At 37.9% G+C, this 27,296-nt stretch overlaps 1 protein-coding gene and 1 pseudogene across 4 annotated transcripts in view; both read left to right on the top strand.

The window, feature by feature from the left end:
• The first annotated feature begins 793 nt into the window (after positions 1-793).
• Positions 794-27,296, top strand: part of Cask (calcium/calmodulin dependent serine protein kinase) — a 348,936-nt gene continuing 322,433 nt past the window's right edge. For all 4 annotated transcript variants that reach the window (XM_077106548.1, XM_077106546.1, XM_077106547.1 and 1 more), the window contains exon 1: positions 794-1,076. In XM_077106548.1, the coding sequence (XP_076962663.1) occupies positions 1,018-1,076 (59 nt within the window). In that variant the 5' untranslated portion in view covers positions 794-1,017. The remainder of the gene's footprint in view (positions 1,077-27,296) is intronic.
• LOC143639559 (U6 spliceosomal RNA) lies at positions 4,617-4,712 on the top strand (annotated as a pseudogene).

The following is a 27,296-nucleotide window of genomic DNA, read 5'->3' as shown; positions in this document are numbered from 1 at the left end:
AAAAAAAAAAAAAGGTGGAGAGTGTCCGCAGTTATGAGCATCTCGCCAAAGAACGTGCGTCCGTGGACCCCGCGTTCCCAGCCCCTAGGTTGCTGGTGCGCGTGGAGGCGACGACCCAGACCAGCCCTGCCTCAGCAGCTGCAGCCCGCGCGCCCCACTTGCCAACCCCCTGCGCCCTCTAGATTCCCGGCGCCCGCCGGTTCACGGTGACGTGGCCGGCGTTGCACGCATGCGCAGCTTGGCCCGATTTCCCCCTTTCCCTGGGCGACCGCCTCCCCACGGGCTGGAATGGGCGGGGCCTGTGGATCTGGCAGCGCGCGGATCGAAGTGGGAGGAGGGCGCGTATGCGCGAGGCCTCGCTAGCCGGTCGGCTGCTGAGGCTGAGGGGAGGAGCTGAAGACAGCGGCTTCAGCTCCCGCCCGCACTGAGCTTTCGTCCAGTGAATCCCCCTCCCACTCCCGGGCGGGCGGCGGCGGCGGCGGGAGGAGGAGAAAGAGGAGGGAGCGTCTCTGCCGCCGCCTCCTGGTCCCCAGCGCCGATCCGCCGCCGCCACCTCCCTCCGTGGTGATCCTCCCTCCATGGTCCTGCCGCGGCCCCCCCTGTAGCCCAAGCTGCCCCGCGCCGCTCCGGAGCCGGCCTCGGGCAGAGGGAGCGGTCGCGGCCTCGCGGCCCGCGCGGGCTGACGAGCAGAGAGCGCGGCGCCGCGCGGTCCCCGAGGGTCCGCACGCCGGGCAGCGCGGCCCCAGCAGCGCGAGGAGCAGCGGGCGGGCGGGCGGCGCAGGGCCCGGGCCGCCCTCGCTCCCACGCCCCGGCCCCGCCGCCCGCGCCGGGGCGGTCGCCCGCAGAGGAAGGCGCTGCAGTCTCCGGGCCTCGCGGCCCCACTCAAGCGTCCTCAGCACCGAGGGCTCGCGGGTCCTGAAGGGAGGAGGCGAGCCCGGGGCCGGGCACTGAGCTCTTGGGCGCCCCCATCCCCGTTTTCGGAGCTCTCCACGCTGCGGCCGCTGTCCTCTCCGGACCATGGCCGACGACGACGTGCTGTTCGAGGATGTGTACGAGCTGTGCGAGGTGATCGGCAAGTGAGTCTCCAAGCGAGGGAACGGGAGTGTGGAAAAATGCATTTCAGTGATGCCCGGGAGCTCCCGCACCCGCTCCGGGCCTGCCCCCTGCCCTCTCTCCCTCCCCTCTGCCTTCCTCGTCCTCCTCACCCTGGAGTATTTATAGACGGGTACCTGGATCTCCTGCTAGGAGGGGGCCTGGGGGGTTCTCAGGGATCGGTTGAGGCCAAGGAGCCGAGGTCGGTCCCCCATAAGGCGTGGGGCTGGCTGCCTGCATTTTATCTGACGGTTGCACAGGGACGTGGCAGAACCGATTTTATAGTTGCTTCCTAGGAACAGTTGGGGTTATTGTTACCTTGCGTGTACCATAGACCATTTACGAAAAGAGCAGCTTGCATTTCGTTTACTGTGTTGAGAGAGAGAGAGAGAGAGAAAGAGCGTCCAGGGTTTTTAATTGTGGGGTGTGTGTCTATTGTGCAGGATATTAGACAGATGCCTTTGTGTTCACCCCATGCCCTGATTGGAGGGGGTCATTTAAGACGGGGTACGTCCAGTTTCAGCAAATTCCTCACCGGGTGTAGACGAATGTGCAAAGAGTTGGGGGCACCCGAATTTTTAATGCCTCGTTATGCAATAACTGTTCAATCAGTGCTCGAGGCTCCGTTCCACTGTTGTTGGGATGGTGGTTAGCGTGGTAGAGCCGTCTGCTTTGAGTCACCGGGCTGGTCTAGAATATAGAACTGACAGTCCAAATGCTCACCCTTTCATCTGTGTTGTATAATTACGCTAGGGAAAAGCAGGGAATCAGATTAATCACAGTGCTGATTGAGAATTAAATCTGCAGTTCCTCATCTAATTGTCCATTCCTTAAATCTGTTTTGAATAGTTTCCTTTTCATTCTTGTCAAACAATATTCCAAGTGCACAAATCCTGCTAATTTGCTTGTGAGGGAAAATGCTGGCGATCTGAAGTTGATTTCCTAGCTCAGCGTGTATTCTGTGGCTTTAGAAGTTGAGATAAGATTTAACAGCAATTTTTGCTTATTTAATAGAGCTTGCTAGATAGCTACCATTGGAATATTTTACCTCGTTTTTTGAAGCGGTGCTTTATTGTCTATTTTAAGGTCCGCAGTTGGGAAACGAAACCAAGACCTTAGAGCAATTGGCTCTCTCTCTTTTAAGTTGCCTGCAGTACTCAATTTCAATTTGTTTGAGTGCTGATAACTCATTTTTTCTTCCATGTTGAGATATTACGGTGTTGCCTCACATGGTGAAATTGTGGGTTGAGCTTGCTACACACTTTACTCAGACCCAGTTGCTGCGAGGACGTGTTACTCCTTGCCCCTATTGTTCAATGACCAGCGTGTCTGTTAGAAGGAGGATATCCAAATGTGTCTGGTAAAGTCGTTGTAGAAGTGCTCCAGAGCAGCGCTGTCCAGAAGATATATAATGAGAGCCACATAGCTAATTAAAAATTTTCTAGTTGCCACATTAAATGATTAAAAATAAATAGGTGCAATTAATTTTAATAAAATCTCTTATTTAACCCAATAGATCCAAACTATTAAAAATTATGAATGAGATGTTTGTACATTCTTTCATACTAAGTCTTTGAAATCCAGTGTGTATTTTATATTAGCAGCACATCTCAAATTCAGATGCTAAGCTAAATTTTCATCAGAAATAACTTGATCTGTTTAGGTTTTATAAATTTGCATGTGCAAGAGTAGATTCACATACCCAAGTTGTTTCAAACATACATAAAAGTTTTTCAGTAACTGAATTGTTTCCTTTTAAATTTAAATTTAATTAAGATGAAATAAAATCTAAGATTCAGTCCCTCAGTTAGACTAGCCACATTTCAAGGGCTCCATAGCCACATGTAAGTGGCATAGTTCTAGAGAGAAAAATATGTCCAAATTCTCCTTGATTTCTTTAATGTTAGGGTAAATTAGGTGTTTCCCCAAATCCCCAAATGACTGTATTTGTGGGTGAATGATGTTTGTTGTGTCTTAGTTATAGCTGATGTAAATGAACCAGCAAAATCATAATTGGAAAATATAAGATTAAAATGTTAATTATATTGGGATGATGAAGAATAGCCTCATTGAATCAATTTTGGTAAGTAGTTCTGATTCCTTAAGGTCTGGAAGGATGACAGTGTGATCTCTTTGGATGTTACAAAGTGGTCAGCATCACATTAATATAGTCAGTATTCTACTGACTTACAATTGATAGAATATTTTCAGGCAACACCCCCGGTAGAATTCAATTCTTCTGTTGTTTCACAGCTGCATAAAGCTGGAGAACAAGCTAATTTTGAGGCAGTAGGTATTCTATGGCTACCTTAACTACTGTGAACAGTGAAATCTCACTCAGACTTGGTCAGTGCCATTTATGAAATGCCATTCTGTGAAATAATGAATCCAAGATAGCCTTAGTGTTAAAGAATGTAATGATAGCAATCCTCACCCTGTGTAAAGGTTGAAGGTTTCTCTGGTAAATTGTCTCAGTATATATTGATCTGGAAATTGAAATTCGTTTGAGATTTTTCTAGCAGGGACCTTGACAGCATACATTTTAACTTAGAATTTGTTCAATTATGGATTTAAAAAGAAATGCTTTGAAGATGTTCACTTGCACTGAAAACCTTTTTGTTGATTTCTATCCAAATTCCATAGAATTTTGATTTTTTATATCAAATTAGTGTCACAAATTGCTTTTCACCACCAAGTCTTAATAGGTTTAAATTTTCACTAAGGCACTTTAAAATAGATTTCACTTTTCAAAACTAATTGGCCACCCACTCACTCCCCTACCTACTCATCCACCTACTCACTCAGCCACTCAGCCACTGTGTACTAGGCTTTACTTGATGGTGTAAAGGAAAGTTCCATTTTAAACCCTAGTGTGTATTTTCCTTGAGTCGAGAAGGACAACCCTGTGTTAAGGATGTTTTAAAGTAGAAGATCATTATTTGCAATATATTTTCTTTCTAGTGGCTGTGGCCTTTATGCTTATTAAAGCTGTCTTTGAGGGAACCATATATCTGATTCATTATAAAGATTGAGAGGATGCCATTTCCTTTTTAAAAAATAAAAATTCTTTCCCCTGTGTTTCTTATTTTTGGAAGTCTTGCAGAAACACTGTTGAATGCCTGTTGTTTCCATAACATTTTCCATGTAGCATCTTTCAAGTTACTAAAACAAATCTCCAATAATAGTACCTTATCATAGTCCCCCAATTTTTTTTCTTTGCACATGCAGCAAGTACTGGAAAAGAAAGGTATTATGCAAATCTGGCTTAGTGTCTAATTTTTATGTCATGATCATTTACTGTAGCTTTTGCAAATTTTATAGTTTTGTAGGTAAGTGCACAATCCGTAACATTACATGAAGGAAATTTTAAGATGATTCATCCAAAATAAAATATAGAAAAATGCATACTTTCTGGGACAGCAGCTTCTGTGAAAAAAAATAGCAAAATGCACATTTTTACACCTTGTGTAGACTGAATATTTGCCCTGGTATTTAGGATATTTAGTAATTTGTAACTTCTGACTTTCCTGCTCTGGTAGGACATATACTAAAATTGGAATGATGCAGCATGACCCCTGCTAAAGGATGACATGCAAGTTTGTGAGGCATGCTGTATTTGCTTACACCTCAAGAGCACTTATCATATTTAATTACAGTTACTTATTTATGGGTCTCTCTACCTAGCAAACAGGGAGCTTCTTGAGGGCAGGGAGCAGATCTTACACATCTTTCTCCATTAATTAACACACTGCCTGCAACCTAACAGTTGTTTGTTAGCTGTGGAATGAATTGAGTAGTTTTAATAAAATCTCATTAAAAGGCAAAACCATGTTTATCAACCTTGGAGCAATTATTGTCCCAAAAGGCTGCATTAGTTTATAGTTATTGTTCTTCACCTGGCCACATATTAGAATCACCAGAGGCTGTTAAAAAAGATCATTGCCAGGGCCCTGTGTCAGAGCAGTGAAATCAGAATCTCTAGGAGTGGGTCATGTCAGTGGTATTTTTTTAAGCTGACTGATTCAAATGTTCAACAGTGACTGAGAGTCATTGGTTTAAAACTCAGGTGATGTATATGTAGTATTTAGGGACTGGTTTTTTTCAGAGGATTACAGTTTTTACAAAGCATAATTAATGTTTTTAGGAAGGCATTGAAGTGAATGGTCTAAAACATGGATTTTTATCGTCTATGCACTCATGTTTCTGAGCCTTGTTTAAGAATTTAGTTTCAGCCTATACTTGTCTTTGATTTCTTGGGCCTTTTAAGGTTCACATTGATTTATGACACTCATCTAATGCTAACATGGTGATTGTCTGATATTTGGAACAATACATAACAAGGATAGCTTCAGTATCAGTTGATGATGGCTTCTCACTAAAATGGCTTAATTTAAGATTAACTTATCAATTTAGTATGGATTGTGTTTGCACACACACTCTATTAAAAGAGAATGGTTGCTTGTGTACTTTAAATTCCGTATTTGTGACTCCAGTAAGGCTATTTAGTAAAGGATTGAGTTAAATGTAGCCTCTATGTAAATACTGGATTAATAATATGTGAAGTATATAATTCAGCATAGAGGAAAATTCTGCTTTATAAATTGTACTAGTTTCTATGAATTTCACATGTATTGATTGGCTCAGTGATTTGGATTTCTAGCACTATCCAGGGAATGTTACATCATGTTGGAGAATCTTTTCTGGAAATTTTAACTAGACATTGTAGGTAAACTAGTTTCTAATGTTAGGAAAAGGTCAAGTTTGAGCCTGAAAGAAATGAGAAATTTCCAGAAGGAGTAGTGCTCCATGAAAGAACTGCATGATCACAGTGACAGCCATGTAACAAGGTAAATGAAACACAATCATCAGCTAAATTGCTGGGAGCCCAGAAAGAATCCAAGCCATGGAGGTACAGCTGCACTTCTACAGAGGAAAAGCCTGTTAAACACAGGATATGGATTTCTACAGATGGTAGGCCTCATTGGGAGTGGAGAAGCAATGTTAATTCCTGATGATGGAATTTGATTCCTGGGTCCTTTTGCAGGGAACTGAGCTATTCAGTTGCTTTTCTGCTTCTGCATCTCTTCATGTCCAGTTTTTACAGATTGCTTTAGGAGGTGTCCTTTGCAAGTTGTCCTCCTAAATATTTCCCTTAACTTCCACGACTGTGACCTGCTTTGTATACTTGACATATGCAGTTCACTGGCCTCCATTCTTTTTCTGGTATTTGCAGCAGTTTCACCTGATGAACAATATTTCTAATGTCCCTTAAGTTGTGTTCCTGGATCTTTCCTTTCAATTGAAAATTCTTCCATCTCTAGTTCTAGCTCTACTCAATAAATTTAAAAAGTGGGTACTTCTTTTTTTGAGGTCATGCTTAAATTATTGCATTTCAAAACTTTTACACATTGTAAATGTTCTATGAACAGTATTTAAAGGAACTTTGACATAAGATTGTCAGAAAATACAAAAGTCTTATAACTTAATGCCTATTTCTATTCTTCCAGTGTTAGGCATATTTTTTATATATATATATATATATATATATATATATATATATATATATATATATATATATATATATATATAGTCACATTTAATTATACCCATTTTACAGAGAACAAGGGGAAAGAGGTGGTGAGTAATTTGCCCAAGATCACATGAAATTCCAGGTGATTCTAAAGTCTATTAATTTCATACCACATTCTGCCACTATTTCAGGTTGTGAAAATACTACATTGGGTTTCTTTAAAATAAGACTCATCTTCATTTCCAAAGTTCATTTACTACAAATTTTGATTGTTTCACTTTCTACTTAGATTTCTGACCTCTTCAGTAGAAGTTCCATATACTCTTTACTCTTTCACCTATTTATTTTTTGTCTTTCTCTTTAATGAAATAACAGCATTTGTCACCAAACTGACTGATAAATCTGTGTATCCTGTAGCAGAGGAAATAGGGAATCTTGGCCATCTGTCCAAAATATAATTGTTTTTGGAACTTTTTCTTACCCCTTTTATTCTTTAAATTTTTCCTTCTATTCTTCTGCCCCAACAGATGAACTATAATAATTATTCCTAGCTTGCCAAACCAGAAATAGTGGGGTTTCAGAGATAGGTGTTTGTTGCGGTTGGGGTCAACTGATTTCCACAGGGTAGTTAATCCTGTGTGTTGTGATAGAAATACTGAAATTATTCTCTCTGACTCTAAAAACCATATACTCAACCACAGTTGCTGAGTCTGAGTATCTCAGCCATCCACCAGCACCACATGTCTACATAATCAAGGTACTGAGTTACTTCTGCAGAGTAGGTACCTGTCCTCAGCCACCAAGCTAATAGGATATGCTGCTCTCACATTTTGGCATTATTTTTTAGTTGCACTGATAATGCGAATTCTGGAACCACCAAATAGGGGACTGGATTTATGCTACTAGGTTCAAGATGGTGTAGAACCCTGTCCTTTCTTTATATTCTGGGATTACTATGGTATTATGATTATAGAGCTTGAGTCAGTATAAGGAGAGTCTCTTTGACTTTCTAAACTGGAACGATTTCATTTCTAAAGCTATAGTAGATTGAAGTTAATTTGTATTTTTCAATTTTGAGATTTAATAACATTTTATTACTCTATTACTGATTTTTATAAAGCAACTTATGAAAATAATGATACACAGGGTCAATTTTAAAATATAAGTGGTACAGAGGTAAATAGAGAATCTCTTTCCATTTTCCCACCATCTGCATTCCTTTTTCCAGAAGTGACCATTATTCAATTTCTTATATATCTTTCTGGAAGTGCTTTGTTTAAAAAACAAAATGGGAGCTGGGCACTGTGGCACAAGCTTATAATCACAGCGATTTGGGAGGCTGAGGCAGGAGGATTGCAAGTTTGATGCCAACCTCAGCAACTTAACGAGACTCTGTCTCAAAATAAAAAATAAAAATGTCTGGGGATGTAGCTCAGTGGTAGGGTGCCTCTGGGTTCATTCTCCAGTATCACTATATTGAAATATTTACTTTTCATTAAAAATGGTATAGATGGCCCTGGAGTTGTAGGTCAATGGTAGAGCACTCGCCTAGCATGTGCAAGGCACTGTGTTTGATCCTCAGCACCACATAAATAAATAAATAAATAAATTAAAGGGATTGTATCCAACTACAACTAAAAAAATATTTTTAAAAAACAGTATAGCTGATGATCTTTTCGTTTTCATCATTATATCTTTCTCTAACTCTTTGCTACCAATATCCTATGATATAGATGGTTACTTTGGCTTTGTATTAAGTATAAGCTGTGTCTAATTGGACATTGCTAGAAATGTCAGACTGGAATTTGAGTGAGAGGTATGGGATGTCAGTGAAGATTTGGGACTCGTGTGTGGAAGTGAACAATAAGTAAATGAGTTCTCAGGCAGGGGTCATCTGAACTGAGGGGGTTGATTTCTATTCAGAGTATAACTCATAGAATCAGAAGAATCAAGATAGTGAGACAGCACAGAAGTTTCAAAATGGGGAAGCTCAATAATGTAAAATTCAACACACTGAGGACCAAGAAAAGGTGTGGCTATAACAGAGACAATTTAAAGTACATATCAAAATGAATATAGCATTTAATATTCAGTTCATGATGTGTCCAAAAAATGAGGCTCTTGCTACATTTCTGTAGATGTTGGTAATTTTACACTGTGAATCTATCTCAAAACCAACATATTCAGGGCCAAAAGAGAAGTAGATTTCTTTTTCTCTGTAATTGTGTTTTATAGATTCTGATGGCTGACTTTTAGATAAAATCATTTGGTTTTCCTAAAATTAGGTCATTTTCATTCCCTTGCTTGTGCTGACTGTCAATTAAATGGGAGCCTTTCATGAAGTGACAAAGTACATTTTTGATACTTTAAATATACTTTTAAGTTGTTGGTATTTGTCAAACCATTGTTATTTTCTTAAATCCTTCCACTATAAGGAACTTAATTTTTTCTTGCATGAAGAGTTTTTGTCCAGCTTGGATGAGAGTAGTACTCTCTTTTCCTTCATCATTCCTCTTTCCACCACCCACTAACTAAATTTTTTCTTTGGCTTTTTCTAGTTGTACACATTCATTCACATTAGGAAATGATTGCTTTATGGCATTTCAGCCATTTTTTTTGTATCTAAGTGTACATTATTTTACTTCAACTTTTTGTGTTCTGTTACTGGGCTGTCGTGCACTCCCCGGCTTCCCTTCCCCACGTTTAAAGCACCTTTTTTTTTTTTTTTTTTTTTTTTGCTTTCTAACATTGTGGTAAGTATTCAAATTATGTAGAGGTAAGAAAGATGATTTATTCTCTCTTTCACCCCCTCTCTCTGTTGAAGTTTACTGATAGCCAAAATACCATGCAAATGTTGAATCTGTGTAGAAAGCCTTTAATCTTGAATTTAGAGTATTTTGGTATATTTAAATCTGGAATGGGAGTTTTACCATTTAACCATATGCAGATTTTAATGTTTATTAAACAAAATGATTATGGTGTTATTAATTCAATTACAGAGGTCCCTAGCCTTGCTATAGTGTGCAGATCATCATTATATTATTGCTGTTTTATATACTCTAGTTTGTGTTTTTAGGAAACATCACAGATTTTCGGCCTTTCTGCTTACCATTGGTATGTAATTTCCTCTGAACATATGGATCACCATTGCTGTGTGGCTTGTAAGGCAGTCCCCTAAGATCTGGTCTGGTAACCTTTGGGCACAGTGAGGCCATTTTCTTATTTGTAGAAGAAATGATCACAGCTTCACAAGCCATTTGCATGGATAAGTGATTGTAAAGTAAAACATAAGTATTTTTTATTTGTAGAATGTTTGAGCTACTCAAATTACTTTTGGCAGTTATGTACAAAAGTTTCAACAATTTCCAAATGTGCACTTTCTCAGTGCTAAACACAGACTCTACTACACAAATAATATGGTAAAATGAACATTCTTTCTTACCATGTGTGTAAAATTGTTAGCAGTGTTAACATTTATTCCTTTGTATTCCTACCTGTGAGGTCCTGGGAAAATTAACCTTTCTGGGCCTTAGTTTCTTTATCTGTAAAATGAGAGAGTACATACCTTATAGAATTGTGAAGATTGAATAGCATGATCTTTGTAAAATGTTCAAGGATTGTTGTTATTTAATTGCCATTAACATTATTCATTAAACACTTGGTGTTCAAACCCCAGGGAGATCTCTGTCAGTAGGAGAAGATGACAAATAGTTAAATTTAGACCTTATCTAACCAGACCTTGAGTGCTGATAAGGCAAGGGTCACCACTGACTTGTTTGCACAGCTATCCTCTATGTAGTTTAGTAACTAATATATGGAATACTCAGTCAGAAGTTGTTGAATGAGTGTGTTAAGTGAGAAATCCAGACAGTGTAACCACCTAGTAGGAAAAGGAAATTGGAGAAATCTTTACAGAGGAGGTGAGGCTTAAGTGATTCTGTCAGTCTTCTCCTTGGGTAATTTAATCTTTTTGGACGGTTTTCTTCATTTATAAAAATAAGAGGAATGCAAGAAGGGAAAGTTAAATCTTAAGGAGGTTTATATATTTAAGAGCACTTTCTCTTAAAAAATCTGTTGTTGCTTCTTATGTACATAGAAAAGACAGTATTCTTTGGGTTTACAGATTTTCATAATTTGTAGGTCAGTTCTAGATTATAATTTTGTTGTTAAAAGAGGGAATTTTGTATCAAACCTTTCACTTTGCCTTTGGACATTTGACAGAGCAATTAACTGTTCATAATGTGAAATTTTAGGACTGAGAAAAGGAAAATTCCAGAATATACACTTAAGAAACAGCCATGTATAGGATTTATGAATATTATAATATTCTTTTATGCAGCTTCCCCAAATTTTATTAGGCAATAATTTGTACATCTTCTTAATAGTGACCAAAATGAGATGGAAATATCTTAAAGTTGTAGTCTCTGATATGATTGGGCACTGAATCCAAAGTACCTAAGTCCACAGAAAAGCATTTTATCTACTAAGCCAGGCTGTGTTGTAGGTATAAGGATGATCATGTTAGAATTGGGTGATCTATTTAGAACACTTCTAGGGAAATACTTAAGTTGGCTTCAGAGGAAGGCATCTTTTCCTGTGAAAATCCTTGGACAGTATTATTTATATTGTATTATTTAAGTTAGAAGTTTTTGGTGACTCCCCTTTGAGCCATTAGTTCAAAAGCAGTATTGTCAGACTTTATTTTTTAAAAATATTTTTTGTAGTTGTACACAATAACTTTTATTTATTTTTATGTGGTGCTGAGGAATGAACCCAGGGCCTTGCACATGTGAGGCGAGCACTCTACCGCTGAGCCATAACCCCAGCCCCTGTCAGACTTTATATAAGAATTTCTACTGGTCTTCTTCTTAGGCTTTATATTTTCTTACCTGGATATTTTGGGGGGTGGGGTACTGGGTATTAAACTCAGGGGCACTCAACCACTGAGCCACATCCCCAGCCCTATTTTGTATTTTATTTAGAGACAGGGTCTCACTGAGTTGCTTAGTGCCTTGCCATTGCTGAGGCTAACTTTGAACTCAGGATCCTCCTGCCTCTGTGTCTTGAGCCACTGGGATTGGGTATGCACCACTGTGCCTGGCTCTTACCTGAGTTTTTATCCTAGCAGTATAATATGACATTGAATTTGAAATTCTCTTTCTAATAAATGATTTTTCTTTAGTTCAGTCATTTGTAAAATCATTAGATACTTGTAAAAGAAACAGGAAGCTATTGAAGACTTTCTTTAATTATATTTCATAAATTTTAAAATAGTGCTACTGGACTGTTCAGATCATAGGTTACAGTGAGAATGTAATTGTCTCACATTATCATCACTATATATAATATTTTAAAAAACATGCCAGGAAGAAAGGAAAAAACCTCTTGTAACTATACATATTGCAGACTGTGCTGTTTTTAAAAAACATTTCCATGTTATGAATGTGAAAGGGATCCATGTAAACATCTATTCAAACAAAATCACTTTCATTATCATCATTGCAGAAAGACCCTGGAAATCTGGGGAGGGAGCAGTCTAGGCCTGCTGCTCTACTTTTTGGATTATCTACTTTAATATTTCTCCCATTGCTGAGTATTTCTATTATACTGCTGGATCACACTTCTATAATCTATGACCCACTTGCACTAATGGTTTGGTAGGCTTTAAATTGACATCTGATTGAAGTTTGAGTTTCTTGACTAGACTTGCCTAGGTGGCTTCAGAATTAGGCCCATAAAAATGAATATGGACTAGAAGATTTTGATAGAGTATTTCCCCTATGAAAGTACATTCATAGGTGTAGTCCTAACAAAAGGTGTGCGAATTGGATTTGAAAAATGTAATTTAAAACTTACTAGGAAAAATCAATATTTTAAGGAAGAAAAATTTTAAAAGTCATGTTACATCACCATTTGGTTTATTTTCCTCAGTTCATTTATCTTATAAAAGAAGGATAGTAATGACTTATTATAAAGTTCATGGGATTCTTAGCATTAAATGACAGAATTCTTGAACTGCCTTACATATATTATTATTTCAACTTTATTGAAATGCAGTATTTCTAATTAGAAATAGACTTTGTTGAATTTTATTTGATTTTGCAAGAATCATTTACCTTTGTCTTTAAAAGTGATTTTATTTTCTTCTTTGATTTGTAGACCTTAATACTTCTCAGCTCTAAGGACTTAGAAACATGTTTGCTGAAAATGTTGAATAAAGAGAGTTGAGGGTGAATTGTGTGTATTTTACTGATGGGGCAATAATAAATTTACACTGAAGTCAAAGTGAAGAATAAGAATTCCAAATAATGTGTTTCCCTTACATTATATAATTTTTTGAGCTTTGAAGTTTGGAAATTACTTAAGTGGTAAATGTTTGTGACTAATCAGATATGAACTTAGTTATTAAGATGTTTAGCATCCTCTTTAGCTAGTAAAGTATAGATTAGTGGTTCTCAAAATGTGGATCACCTCCTGAATCCAGCAGCATATGAGGACTTGTTAGAATATGTAATGTCAAGCCCCATGCTGACCCTATAGAGTCAGAAGCTTTGGGGATGGGGCTCCACTATTTCTGTTTTAATTAGCCCTCCAGGGGAATCCTGAAGCACAAAAAAGTTTGAGAACCACCAACTTAGCATCCTAGATCAGGGATTAGTAAATAATAGCCCATAGGCCAAATCATTCTACTACCTGTGGCTGCTTTCATGCTGTTGATAGAGTTGAGTAGCTTTGATAGAGAATGTGTGGCTCACAAAGCCTCAACTATTTATTATTTAGCCCTTTAAACAAAAACCTTATTGATCCATGATTGAGATAAAGCCTTGGTATTATTTTCTTGCCTGTAATTCTGAACTTGGAACAGCTAAAATCATTAGGTACATACTTGTGTCTGCCTTTCACCTGACCCTAATATTTCTACAAACCCTATTCTTTTTCTGATATCAAATTATTAACTCAGTGACTAGAAACTTGTGTATGAAAATAATATACTATTTTGCCCTTTCCTTTTCTGCTTGGTGATAGTGGTTGCCTGTTTAACAATTCTGTGACCTTTCCTCACTGATTCTGCACTGTTATATCCCCAATTTTTCTGTGCTCTAGTATAATCAAACTTAATCATATATTATAATTTTTCATTTTTCTCAATTCTTACTGCCTTTTTTTACTTCCTCAAGAGAAAGCCCACCTTGTGAGTGCTAGGTTTAGGAATTCATGTGAGCTGTTTGGTGTGGTCTGAGTTGTTGAAATAGTGCCATCCCATCTGGAGTTTTGTTTTCTTTGTCGTAGAGTGCTATAGTCACTTGTATTTCACCAGGATGTTTCTGAACACATAGATACCAAATATTGTGGGCAATCTTAGAATATTTACCAGGAGAATTATGGTTAGCCATCCCACATCCAACCAAAAATGGCTGTTTCTACCCATAGTTGTAATGTCATATTGCACTTTGATTTTCCTTTGTACTTAGTCTCAGCTGTTAAGGTGATTAGTGGCCAGTTTCACATAAAATTCAAGAAGTGAATTTTTCCATTGTTCTTATTTGATGCACATGGAATCTTCCTCTTTACCCACATCACTGAAGAAAATATAATAGCTTTTGAAAGAAAAGTCTTTGAGAGTCTCCAATAGCTTTAGTAGTAAGAAAAGGAAAAGGTGTGTTATTTTTGCAGTTGTGATTCCATGGTTGTATTTTTTCCTTACATGACTGATATTTTAAGTTAGGAACATAAATTGGTCAAATCATACTGAGCTATATTATTGGTGAGTGTTTGGTCCATAATTTCTTTCAGTAAATCTGGGCTGAATACTTTGATAGGAGATACTGGGTAAGACAGAAAATAGAGTTTGAGACTGGAAATGATTGAGTTAGCCCTTTCATTTAGGCTTTCCCAATCAACTTAATTCATAGCTTTTGCCCTGCTTACTCATCCCAGAGGCGAGATACAAAGAGAAAGGGTCAGGGAAAGGCCAGCCCTCAGAGTGTGGTTACTCAGGTCTGTTGCCAGAAGCATCCTATCTACAGGAGAATTTGCATTTTGCTGTTTTCTGCAATAAAATGTTGGAAATGCAGTATTTGAAAAATTAAATTGTTATTTATAGTGGTGAATAAAATGTGCTCTCTTTAAAAGAGAGCAGTGTTATTGTCCCAGTCATCACAATAGCCACCCACACGAATCTTCTGAACAACCTCATCATTTCTGTTTTATCTACCTGAAATAGGGGTCAAGGGTGGGTGATGATGAAAGCTTGGGAAATCACACCACACTTTAGGCAAGAGAAAAGCTCTGGTGATTCTTGCTGTGTTGTTCTCCCCTTCTGTGCAGAGGAGTCTGGGACAGCCCCACAGAGTATTAAAGGTAAGCTTTAATAATTTTCCTCCCTTCTTTGGCAGCTGGATGTGCTTGGGAGTTGGGTGCTACTTCAAGAGTAGCACCTGCTGTTGACAGGTTCTGCCAAATGTGTGGATTTTGAGCCATTTTAAAGGCTGTAATGTTTAGACTCAAAATTTCTTAGTTGGCACAGAGTGTCATTTAAGGATTCTTATGCTGCAGTATCAGATGAGATTCATTATGAAGTAGACACTGCATCAAGGTCTGTGGCATAAACTTATTGGAACTTGTGTATGTTTAAAACCATGCATTTCTTTATTATATATTTTGAGCTTCATTTGGTCAGGATTCTTCACTTTCATAATAATTGCTGTGTCTCTACCACCAAAGATTGTGTCTGGTATATAGTAGATATTCAGTATATAGTTGTTAAACCAATTCAAAGACAGGAAGGAAATGGCCAAACACATTAGAAAAGAGAAACATTTGGCTTATAATGCCCAAAGTCAGAAGTTTGAATTTTTTAATTTCCTACTTTAAAACCATCTAACTCTCATAATGATACTTTACAATAGTAAATAATTGTACTATAGATACTGAACATAATGGTGGAATCCTAAATAATACTTAATTTCCCTAGTTAAGATCTGTGAGATCATTACTAGAAGAACAAAAGAACTTTCTAAGGTTAAAATGGAATGGAGAATTTTAGTGAGTAAAATTACTAGTAATTGGCTTACTTGCTCTGTCTAAAACTGTATATTCATTTATGATAAGGAGTCAGTAGAATCTGCCTAATTGTTGTGATAATGAGATGGTGACAATGAAGCACAGTCCTTGGAGCCATGCACGTGCTTAATAAACGTAAGTTGTTTTCATCATTTATAGTAATTTTTAAGAGCTTTGTAAATACCAGGCTGTGTGCTAAATACCTTCTCCTTATAGATGTTATTTTCCCCTTTTTGCTCTCCTTGTTGGATCACTTATGATTCCATCTGGGGCACCTGGAGTGAGTCATGAGGCTGGGCTTAACTTTTGGTTGCCTAGCCACTCTGACCGGCCCTTGAAACACTAGTTAGATACAACTATTTGAGGTTAATTAATATTAAATTTAAAAATTAATTGAACAGATATTTCTCCAAAGAAGATTTGCAAGTGGCCAGCAAACACATGAAAAGGTGTATAATATCAAATCACTAGAGAAGTGCAAATCAAAACCACAGTGAGATATTGCTTCATATGCATTAGGATGGCTAGAATAAAAAAAACTTGGACAATAATAAGTGTTGGCAAGATTGTAGAAAAATTGAATCTTTTGTACATTATTGGTGAGAATATAAATGCTAGTAATTCCTTTAAAAGTTACATTTTCCATGTGATCCAAGAATTCCATTCCTAAGTATATATCCAAGAAAATGGAAGCTTGTCTTTGCACAAAACTTATACATAAGTATTCGTGGCAGCATTATTTATACATAATAGCCAAAAGATATAAATAACCCCAATGCTCTTAACCTCTGTGTTACATTTGATGAATGGATCACCAAAAAATGGTGGCTGCACACAGTGGAATATTATTCAGCCATAAAAAGAAGGAAGAATGACTGCATTCTTTAACATGAATTAACTTCAAAAACATTATGCCAAGTGAAAGAAGCCAGATGCAGAAAACCACACATTGCATGATTCCACTTCCATGCAATGTCCAGAATAGATAAATCTATTGAGTCAGCAATGAGATTAGTGGTTATGAGGGATTAGGGGGAGGAGAGAATGGAGAATGACTGCTCATGAGGTATGGGTTTTATTTTGGGGTTATGAAAATATTCTGGAATTAGCACTTGCTGATTGAAACCCAACTTTGTGAGCATACTAAAAACCACTGAATTGTATACTTTAAAGGGGTGATTTATGATATACAGATTATGTCACATCAGCCACATTTCAGTTTCTCAGTAGCTATACATGGATAGTGGCTCCATCATGGATAGTGTAGAGTTAAGACATTTCCATCATCACTGAAAGTTCTATTAGTTCTAGAGGAATGTAGATTTTCAGTTTGGGATCAAAAAGAAAACCACTCTAAAAAAATCATAGAATGGTAGACAAATTATGCTTTGGAGTAATGTTATTTGGGCTTATTTTCCTCTTTGTTACTTTCTGACTTTTCCATTAGGAGACCCTAAAACTATTTTAATTTCATTCTCAAAACAAATGCCTATGATAGGCTCTATTATACTCACATTTTATAAATGAAGTAATTGAGGCTTTGCTGAGCTTTAAGAGATTTACTTAGCTAGTGAGGGCGAGCCAAGTTTCTAATCTAGGTTTTATTACTCCAAAGGTGCTTAACCTCTGTGTTACATTGCTTCTCTCTCTGCTTATGGTATTTTATTTTCTTGCCATCCACCTTCTACTCCCACTTTGTTGCTAGCCCAGTAGAGCTGTTTACAGCACTCTAAATGCACAGTTCTTTTGTGCAATAGCAGATGCTAGTCCTCTCTCCTCCTGCCCTCTCCCTTCACTAGTATATGCACATGCACATATTTACTGGCCTCACTTGCCTGAAAGCACAGTGCAACTAATCTCTTCCTTTATGAAGGTACCCTTAGCAGGAAATTTTGATTCATTTCTGTATTTAACTTCTAAATATCCTCAAGATGAAAAGATCCACTGAGGAAACAAATATGTCAGGCATTTTGGGGGGCTACTGTCTGACTTGGTTGAGACTACATAATGTCCTAAGACAAAGAACAAGGATACTGACCAGATTTGTTTATAACAGTGTGACATATTAAGCCCTATTCATACCTACTGTGTTGGTTTTTCTAACAAGGAAGTGCTCTTGACCCTTTGCTTCAATTTATATATCACCTCCTTTCTATTCATGGTCATCTTCACTCCCTACCCTCAACTTTATAATACTTGACTGAACTTTGATTTGTCTTTATCTCATCTTTTTCTGTTTGGGGGTCCCTCCACTTGAGGAAATACTACCATGTTTTCATATTTTTCTGTCCATAAAACTCTTAATGACAAAAAGACACCCAATTGAATTCTGAGGTTCTTTTCATGTTTTTTTTTTCTGGTTCTGATGTCATCTTGTTCTAATTTTATGCTAGCATCAGTTTACTCTGGCTTTTGTGGAGCATATACTCCAATAACTTCTGTAGAAATGTTTACTGGGAAGTAAATTTTGAGGCTATAGACTGAATAATGGTTTTCCCCCAAAATGTCCATGTTCTGATTCCTGGAAACTCTGAATATGTAACCTTACATAGTAAAATATTATTTTCAGATATGATTAAATATTTTGACATGGGGAACTTATTGTGGACTATTTGATTGGGCCCAGTTTAATCACAAGGGTCCTTATAAGAGGGAGGCACACCGATCAAACTCAATAAAAGGAGACATGACTGTGGGACCAACCAGAGCTTGACTTGATGTACTCTGAAGATGGAAGAAGGGAGCCAGAAGCCAAGGAATGCAGGTGGTCTCTAGAAGGTAGAAAGGGCATGGAAATAGATTCTTCCCTAAAGCCACCAGAAAGAATATAGCCAATACGTTGATTTTAGACTTCTGACTTCCAAAACTGTTAAGAGGGTTACTTGTGCTGTTTAAAGCTACCAAGTTTGTAATAATTTATTATAATAGCAATGGAAAACTATAAATATACCATGTATAAAAAATATCTTTATTATGCCCTTTGACTTGATTGAAAGTTTATGGAGACATAATATAGTCTCTAGGACAGTCCTTGTGGCCCCAGGTGCCAGGCTATTCCCTGTGGTCCCATGTTCCAATAGAATAGTACCCAGGCCCACCTTCCATGATGTCGGTTCCAGGCTTATCCCAGCATACCTAACCTTCATGCCCACCCTGTGAATCCAGGCTCCAGGCCAGCACATATAAGCTAAGATTTCATGTCCATCCTCACAGTCTCAGGCACCAGGCTCAGCCTAGCATTAGGCTAGACCTTCACAACTAGGACTCGAGGCCTAACTCAGCACCCTGTTGACCCACATGGACCCAAAATTCATGTTGACCCCCATGAACATGGGCTTGCCCTACAGGCCCAGTTGCCCCAGATCTCAGTGAAACTGGGATCCGGTTTCAATTCCACAGACACAGGCACCAGGCTGACCATAGTGTACCAATATACAAAGCCAGTCCACCTGAAAAATCCATCATCAAGACTACCCATGGATCCTGCTAAATGGGCCTTCCCAAATTTCTGGACAGGCTGACTAATGAGGGGCTTTCCCTGCTAAAGCCAGAGTGACTGCTTCAGATGTGAGACACCATTGCAGTGCCATAACAAATGCTCAAGAGAATATGACACCATCAAAAGAATAAAATATAGCACCAGTAATCAATCATAAAGAAATGGATATCTATGAACTGCCTGATGAACAATTAAAAATAATAATTTTAAACAAGTTCAGTGAACTAGAAGAGAATACAGATAGATAACTAAACAAAATCAAGAAAACAATATGTGAACAAAAAGAGTTCAACAGAGATAAAATCAAACTTGGGAGGCCGAGGTAAGAAGTTTGCAAGTTTGAGGCCAGCCTTGGCAAGTTCAAGACCAACCCAGGCAATTTAGTGAGACCCTGACCCAAAATAAAAAATAAAAAGGGCTAGCGATGTAGAGCAGTGTTAAAGCATGCCTGTGTTTAATCCCTAGTCCCACTGTTTTGCTTTGGATATGAGGTACTCCCCTCCCCCCAAAGCTCCTGTGTTAATTCAGGAGATAAATGATTAGATTATGAGAGCTGTAACTCAATTGGTCCATCCTAATTTTAATGGGCTCATTGGGTGGTAAATATAGGTAGGTGGGTGTGGCTGAGTATATTAGGTCACTGGGGGCTTGCCCTTGAGCATTATACCTTGGTCCCTGGCTCCTATCTCTCTGTGCTTCCTGAGCTGAGTAATTGTCTTCTGCAATACCCTCTGCCATAATACTAAGCCTCACTTTGGGCCCAAAGTGACAGAGTTGGCTGAGTATAGACTGAACCTCTGAAACCATGAGCCCAAAATAAACTTTTCCTCTTCTAGGTTGATCTTGTTGGGTATTTTGGTCACAGTGACGTAAGGAGAGAGGAAAATCATTAAAAAGAATCAAATTCTGGAGCTAAAGAATACAGTAACTAAACTGAAGAATTCCAGAAAGCCTCACTAGCAAACTCAAGAACAAGAAAGAATCAATGGGCTCAAAAAATGATTCATTTGAAATTACCCAGAGGAACAAAAAGAAAAAAAAAATGAGAAAGAGTGAAAACAGCCTACAGAACTTATGGGACACCATCAAATGAACCAATATATGCATTATAGGATTTCTAGGAGGAGAAAAATGGGAAGAAAGCTCATGTAAAAAAAAAAACCAATGACAGAAAATATTCCATATGAGGAGAAGCAAAGGAACACCTATGTTCATGAATTCCAAAGTATACCCAAGTAGATTAAATATAAAGAGGTCTTCACAAAAATACATTATAATCGAATTCTCAAAAGTCAAAGGGAGGTCTGAGGATGTAGCTCAGTTGGTAGAGTGTTTGCCTCACATGCATAAGGCCTGGGTTAAAAAAAAGAAATGAAGGAGAGAGACATATGGGACTCCATTTTGATTCTGACTACTTTCACATGTGGCACAGCAAATTTGATCTAAGGGACTCTCCTCCGAAATTGGTTTCTTCCTCATTGTCACTACCTCTTTAGCAAGCTCATAAGCTGACTGTGTAACATGCATAAAGTAAATTCACCTCTCTGGTCTCTAGTTTTTTTAATGAGAAAATGGGGAGGTTGATTCTAATCATTTCTTAAGTCCTTTTGAGCTCTAAAATTAGTGATTCTATAATTTTTAAATGTTTTTAATTCATTAACTGAATGATATTACCCTTTCTCTTTAATACCTGTAGGATTCACTTTAAAACTATTATTATACTTAATTTACTTGCTAATAAATTTCTGGCAGTATGGCTGGGGCAGGGGAAAGATCATATATCATGATCAAAGAGGTTTTATCCATGGGATACAAAGATGGCTCACCATATGTAAAGAAATAAAGGTGATGCATCACGTTAACAGAATGAAGTACAAAACCTGTTTAATCACCTAAATAGATGCAGAAAAAGCATTTGACAAAATTCAGCATTCTTTTGTGATAAAAACTTTGAACAACATGGATATAGAAGGAATGTACTTCGACAGAATAAAGGCCATATATGACAGTCCCAAAGCTAACATCAGAGTGATCCTTGAAAACGTGAAAAATTTTCCTTTAAGGAGAGGAATAAGACGGATGCCCACCCTCATTGTTTCTATTCAATTTTGTACTGGAAATCTCAGTAGAGCAGTTACTCAAGGGAATAAATAAAAGACATTCAGGTCACAAAGGAAGAAGTAAAATTTTCTTTTTGCAGATGACATGATGACATGATCTTTTTTTTTTTGAGAGAGAGAGAGAGATTTTTTTAATTTTTTTTTTTTTTTTTTTTTTTTTTTTTTAGTTTTCGGTGGACACAACATCTTTGTTTGTATGTGGTGCTGAGGATCCAGCCCAGGCCGCACGCATGCCAGGCGACCGCACTACTGCTTGAGCCACATCCCCAGCCCCAAATGACATGATCTTACATACAGAAAACTCTTTATAAACTCCACCAAAAAAAGAACAAAATTATAGGAACTAATAAGCAAACTCTAAAGTGGCAAGCTACAAAATCAACCTATAAAAATTAGTAGTTTTTTGTACACTAACAGTAGACTTTTCTAAAAGGAAATCAAGAAGACAGTTTCACTTACAATAGTAACAAATATATTTAATTCATTTCTAAGATTTTTTGTATTAGGGATTGAACTCAAGGGCATTCAACCACTGAGCCACATCCCCACATCCACTATTTTGTATTTTATTTAGAGATAGGGTCTCACTGAGTTGCTTAGTGCCTCACCCTTGCTGAGGCTGGCTTTGAACTTTGATCCTTCGGTCTCAGCCTCCCTAGCCACTGGGATTACAGGCATGTGCCACCACGCTTGGCTCCTAAGAGTTTTGTTGTTCCCTATTCCTTTTGTAACTTCATGATTTTGGTCTTGAGTGTTGTCAAAGGCAAACAGAAGGGAATGGAATTATTATTTTGACATTTTCTTTTCCTTGTATTAGCTGCTTCTCTGATTTTCTATCCCCCCATTTGTTAGTTTTGGTTTCTTTCATGTTAGAGCCATTCCTGATGAATCTTTAGATGTTTATTTCTAGTAAGGAAAAGGTGATTGGAAATAGTTCTTGTTGAATGATGGGCCTCACTTTGTTATGAAAACCTGGGCATTTATGTGGGATCTTCTATCAGTTCTTTTTTTCTTAAGCTAGTCAGTTTTTCTAAATAGAATCCTCAAAATTCTTGGGGGAAGGGGCTTGAGGGTAATATATTCACATCTAATACTAATATTCACAACCTGGAAAGGTCTGGATCTTTCATCATTGGCTGCACAGACTTTTATTTACTTCTTGTTTTCAGCAAGGCATCCCATTTCTGTTCTTAGTTATGTCTATTGTTCCTGAATTCAGGGACTATTTGATTCATCATCTCCAGAGAGTAACAAGTCCTCTGCTATGTAGAGATGTGGCAGTTGCCAGATGCTGTGGTTGGGGAGAAAGAATATGAGAGTCTTACTTCTATTTTAAAGGACTGTCACCCCGCCCCAACCTTTAAAGATATTCCTGTTTCCTTTGAATATGCCCAGAAGCTGCAATTCCTGAGCTTTTACCTTCTGCTTTTCCGGGGCCCTCAGGAATTAACTAACTTACTTGCTTCTGTTTAGATTCCCTTGCTGCAGGTAGTTGGCAGAAAGAAGAAGGATACAACCAAATAGGTTATCATCTCTTCCTCCTCCTCCTCCTCCTTCTTTCTTCCATCTTTTTTCCATGGGGAATAGAACCCAAGGGTGCTTTACCACTGAGCCATATCCTCAACTCTTTTTATTTTGAGATGGGGGCTCACTTAATTGCTGAAGGTCTTGCTAAATTGCTGAGGCTGGACTTGAACATTTGATCCTTCTGCCTCAGCCTCCCAATCTGTTGAGATTAGAGGCATGTGCCACTGCACCTGGCTTCTAAGTGCTTTTCATTTTAGGTTTTGTGGATATCTCTCCTTCAGTGTCATAATGCCTCTTATTCTCTTGATCTTGTTGATTTATATCTAATTCTTCACTTTCATGATTTTTAGAGGGAGTTAGATAAATAGATAAATGCTGTCTTCTGTTGGCTATATTTAAACAAAACCCCTCCCTTTTCCTTGGATTTCCCCACCTCTCTCTGTACTAGGCATTGAACCTAGGGGTGCTTAACCACCGAGCCACATCCCTAGCCCTTTTTATTTTTTATTCTGAGATAGGTTCTTGCTAAATTCCTGTTGCTGGACTTGAACTTTTGATCCTCCTGCTTCAGCTTCCTGAGGCGGTGGGATTACAGGTGTGTGCTACCATACCTGGTGGACTTCTATTTGCTTTCTTTTTTGGGGGGTGGGTACCAGTGATTGAACTCAGGGACACTCAACCACTGAGCCACATCCCCAAAACCATTTTGTATTTTATTTAGAGGCAATGTCTCACTGAGTTGCTTGGTGCCTCGTCATTGTTGGGGTTTGCTTTGAACTCTGGATCCTCCTGCCTCAGCCTCCCAAGCAGCTGGGATTACAGGCATGTGCCACAGCACCTGGCCATGGACTTTTATTTCTTGAACTCTGCTTCTACCATTAGAATATGAGCTTTTCAAAAGATGAAACCAGAGTTTTTATATCTTCAGCACTTGTATAATATCTAGAGTTTAGTAAGATTGTTAAATAAATGAAAATTTTATTTTAAGTTGTAGTCTTTCTTGGAAGATATTGTTTCCAATAAAATAATAAAGTCCTGCTGGTAGAATAGTTGGGATCCTCCTTTTTCCTTGATTCATATTTATTCCTTATCCTCAATGCATCTCATGCAGGGAAAGAATAGATCTTTCTTTGTTTCCTCAATGGTAAAATACTTGGCTTTCAGGGCTGCTCAAATTAATGTACAAAGAGTAAGTTAAATGAGTTACAGTAGATGGGGTAGAGAGAGATGATGGGAGGGGAGGGGAGGGGGGATAGGAAGGGGATAGGAAAGGCAGCAGAATACAACAGACACTAGTATGGCAGTATGTATAAATGTGGCTGTATAACCAATGTGATCCTACAATTTGTACACGTGGTAAAAATAAGAATTCATTCCCCATTTGAATCAAATGTATGATATATGATATATCAAGATCATTGTAATGTTTTGAGCAACCAATAAAAAAAAGAGTAAGTTGGGTATGTTTGTAGTGCTAAGTTGCTGAGCTTCTAGACAGGTATTTTCATACCTTCTACATACTCAGTCTACCTTTCTCTTAATGGTCCTGATATATACACTGTTCTGTGTAGTGTAAGTGGGTAGGGTATACCACTTTAGAGATTCTCTATTGCTGCTTAGAAACAAAATCTAAAGGGAAAATCATTATACTATATATAAACTAGGTAACTCCCATACACCATTAGGAATTCCACTTAAAGCAAATGCTGAACAAATTTGTTTTAGTGATTTGCCTGGACTAATGATGCAGTCTGTCTTTCCTGCAGTATGTGAACACTGAAGTCTTTGCTAGGTTTTTTGTTTAAATTCTTATCTTTATTTTTAAGCTTGGCTTCTTATAGGTTTCCCCTAGGTTAGCATTACTTTGTGGTTAGTCGCTGATCAGCCACTTTTTCTTAAACACTTTGAGCCAATAAGCCTTCCATCTTTTACTAAGGAGAATCTGTCTGTGGATTGGGGGCATCCACACATTCATAGTTCAGGCAATTGAAAAGTCTGCCTTGATATCCATTTTCTGCTTTGTGTACAGCCAACTAGGAGCCAGTAGCTAACTGGGATCAGTCTCTTGAACATGCATGCTGCCCTCCCTAAGCATGTACATAGAACTCCCCAAAACATTTTAGAACTTTAAGCTCCTGCGGCTGTCTCATTTTGCAGATTTTGTCTGATGTCTTATTTCCTTCAACCAATATGGCTTAAGGAGCCATAATGTTTGATTATTTGCTAATGATTACTATTGTTTTCCACAATGTCCCTGCACATGCATGCCCCTTGAAGGCCTAAATCAGGTCAGCTCCCTCCCATGGCACTGTCCACACAGCTATAAGCTGCAGAATTTTCGTGGGGGGATACAAGCAGCCCCAAGTTAAAATGCAATAGACCTTGCTGGTCATACCTAGCATCAGGTAAGGTCCTCACTCTATCATTCCAGAAGTCTTCCCCACCCCTTAGGTTTTCAAGGTATTTTTATAGCCTTTTGTAGTTTGATAGCTTTTCATTTGATATAAATATTTCCTCATGTCCTTAATAATTCATTATAAATAATTTCTAGTGGCTGTGTATATTCCCATCATTTGAATATCTCATAATTTACTTGGTGATTCCCCTGTTATTGTACTTTAGATAATTATTTGTATAATTTGTCTGGATTTCCCAACAGGCTGTAAATTCAATGAGGCCTGGGACTATTTTGTTTACTACTTCATCCTCAGTGTCTGACAATAATTTTCATTAAATGGAACTTGTTTTCCCAATTTTTAAAATGTTACAAGTAACACTTTGAGAGGTGTCTCTCCCTGACAAAACTTCATCCAGTTTTCAGATTATTTCTTAAAACTGAAGTTTCAGAAATGGAATTGCTTAGTCAAATGGTTTTTGTAAACCTCTTGACATAGGGTTGCCATATTGATTTTTCAGAAAAGTTCCACAAAAATATTTTAGCAACAAATGGTATCTCTATCTATTACATTGTGCATTTGGCAACATTGAATGTGCTAATTGCTTAAATTGCATTGGCCTGACATGCAAAAAAATGTTATTAAATTTTTTTTGTCTTTTTGATAACCAATGAAAGTTTTAATTTCCCCAATGTTTAATTTTTTGGTTCTTCCTATAAATTGGCCACTTGTCCTCCCACCCCCATTTTCCTCTTAGTTGCCTAGAATTTTTCTTGCTAATTTATGTAAACTTTATGTATCAGAGATCTTAATCATCGTCTTTCATGTGTTTTTCAAATTTGCTTTTTAATTGTGTTCCTAATGAGTTTGGATATGGAAAAAAAATTAAAAATCATATGGAAAAAACCTCTTACTGATGTGAGTGGATCTCATAGCTGGTCTGTTAAAGAAGGAGGGGTATCCCCACAGTCGGTGTGTTTGTGTATGTATGTTCATCATTTAACTTAAAGCTTTGAATTATGCAATATGTAGTCAATCCTTTGATATTGGGCTACCCTTTTCTTTCTTACCTTTTTTTTTTAAGTACCAGGGATTGAACTCAGAGGCGCTTAACCACTCAGCAACATTGCCAATACCCCCCTTTTTAATTTTGAGACAGGGTCTCGCTGAGTTGCTTAGAGCCTCACTTAGTTGCTGAGTGTCTGGGATTATTGGCATGCACCACCACACCCAGCTATATAGGCCTTATATACATTTCATCAAAAATGTATCAATAACTTCCAGTTTGGATTTTATTTTTTTTAATACCTTTATTTTGTTGATTTATTTTTATGTGGTGCTGAGGATTGAACCAAGTGCCTCACACATGTGAGGCAAGCACTTTACCGCTGAGCCATAATCCTAGCCCCTATATTTTGTATTTTAAGTTATTATTAACCTTCTACTTTTAGGATGACATTATTTTGCACATCTTTCTTACCTTGAATATGGTTATAGCCTTTACAGCTTCTAATTTAATATCAACAAGTGTTTTAAGAATTTTTGTTTATAAATGTTCAGTTGACACATAATAATTGGACATATTTATAGGGTATATGTGATACTTCAATACATGTATACAACATGTAATGATCAGATCAGGATAACTGGCATAACCATTACCTCAAATATTTATTATTTCTTTGTGTTGGGAACATTTAAAATGCTTTCTTTTAGTTATTTTGTAGTGCATAATTAATTTCCATCGACCCCATTAATCATCCTCTCTCCACCTCTCTCACATTCCCTACCCTTCCCAGCCTCTGGTAACTACTATTTTTGTAGCTTCCACATGTAAGTGAGGACTTGCAGTGTTTGTGTTTCTGTGTCTGGCTTATTTCACTTAATGTCCTCCAGTTCCAAGTTTTGATTTCTTTGAAGGGGAGTAATAATGAGCTGTCATCTGAGTGCACAATCCTTTTGGTATTTTAAGGTCTATCCTCACTCTTCCCTCCCCCAAAACCTTTTGCTGTTTTGTCACTTACTTTTTATACAAGATCACCTTTTTGTTCAATTTGTTTCCCTATTTT

Source organism: Callospermophilus lateralis, chromosome X (genome assembly GCF_048772815.1).
Source record: "Callospermophilus lateralis isolate mCalLat2 chromosome X, mCalLat2.hap1, whole genome shotgun sequence".
NCBI lineage: Eukaryota > Metazoa > Chordata > Mammalia > Rodentia > Sciuridae > Callospermophilus > Callospermophilus lateralis.
This window is presented reverse-complemented; position numbering and strand designations above follow the sequence as displayed.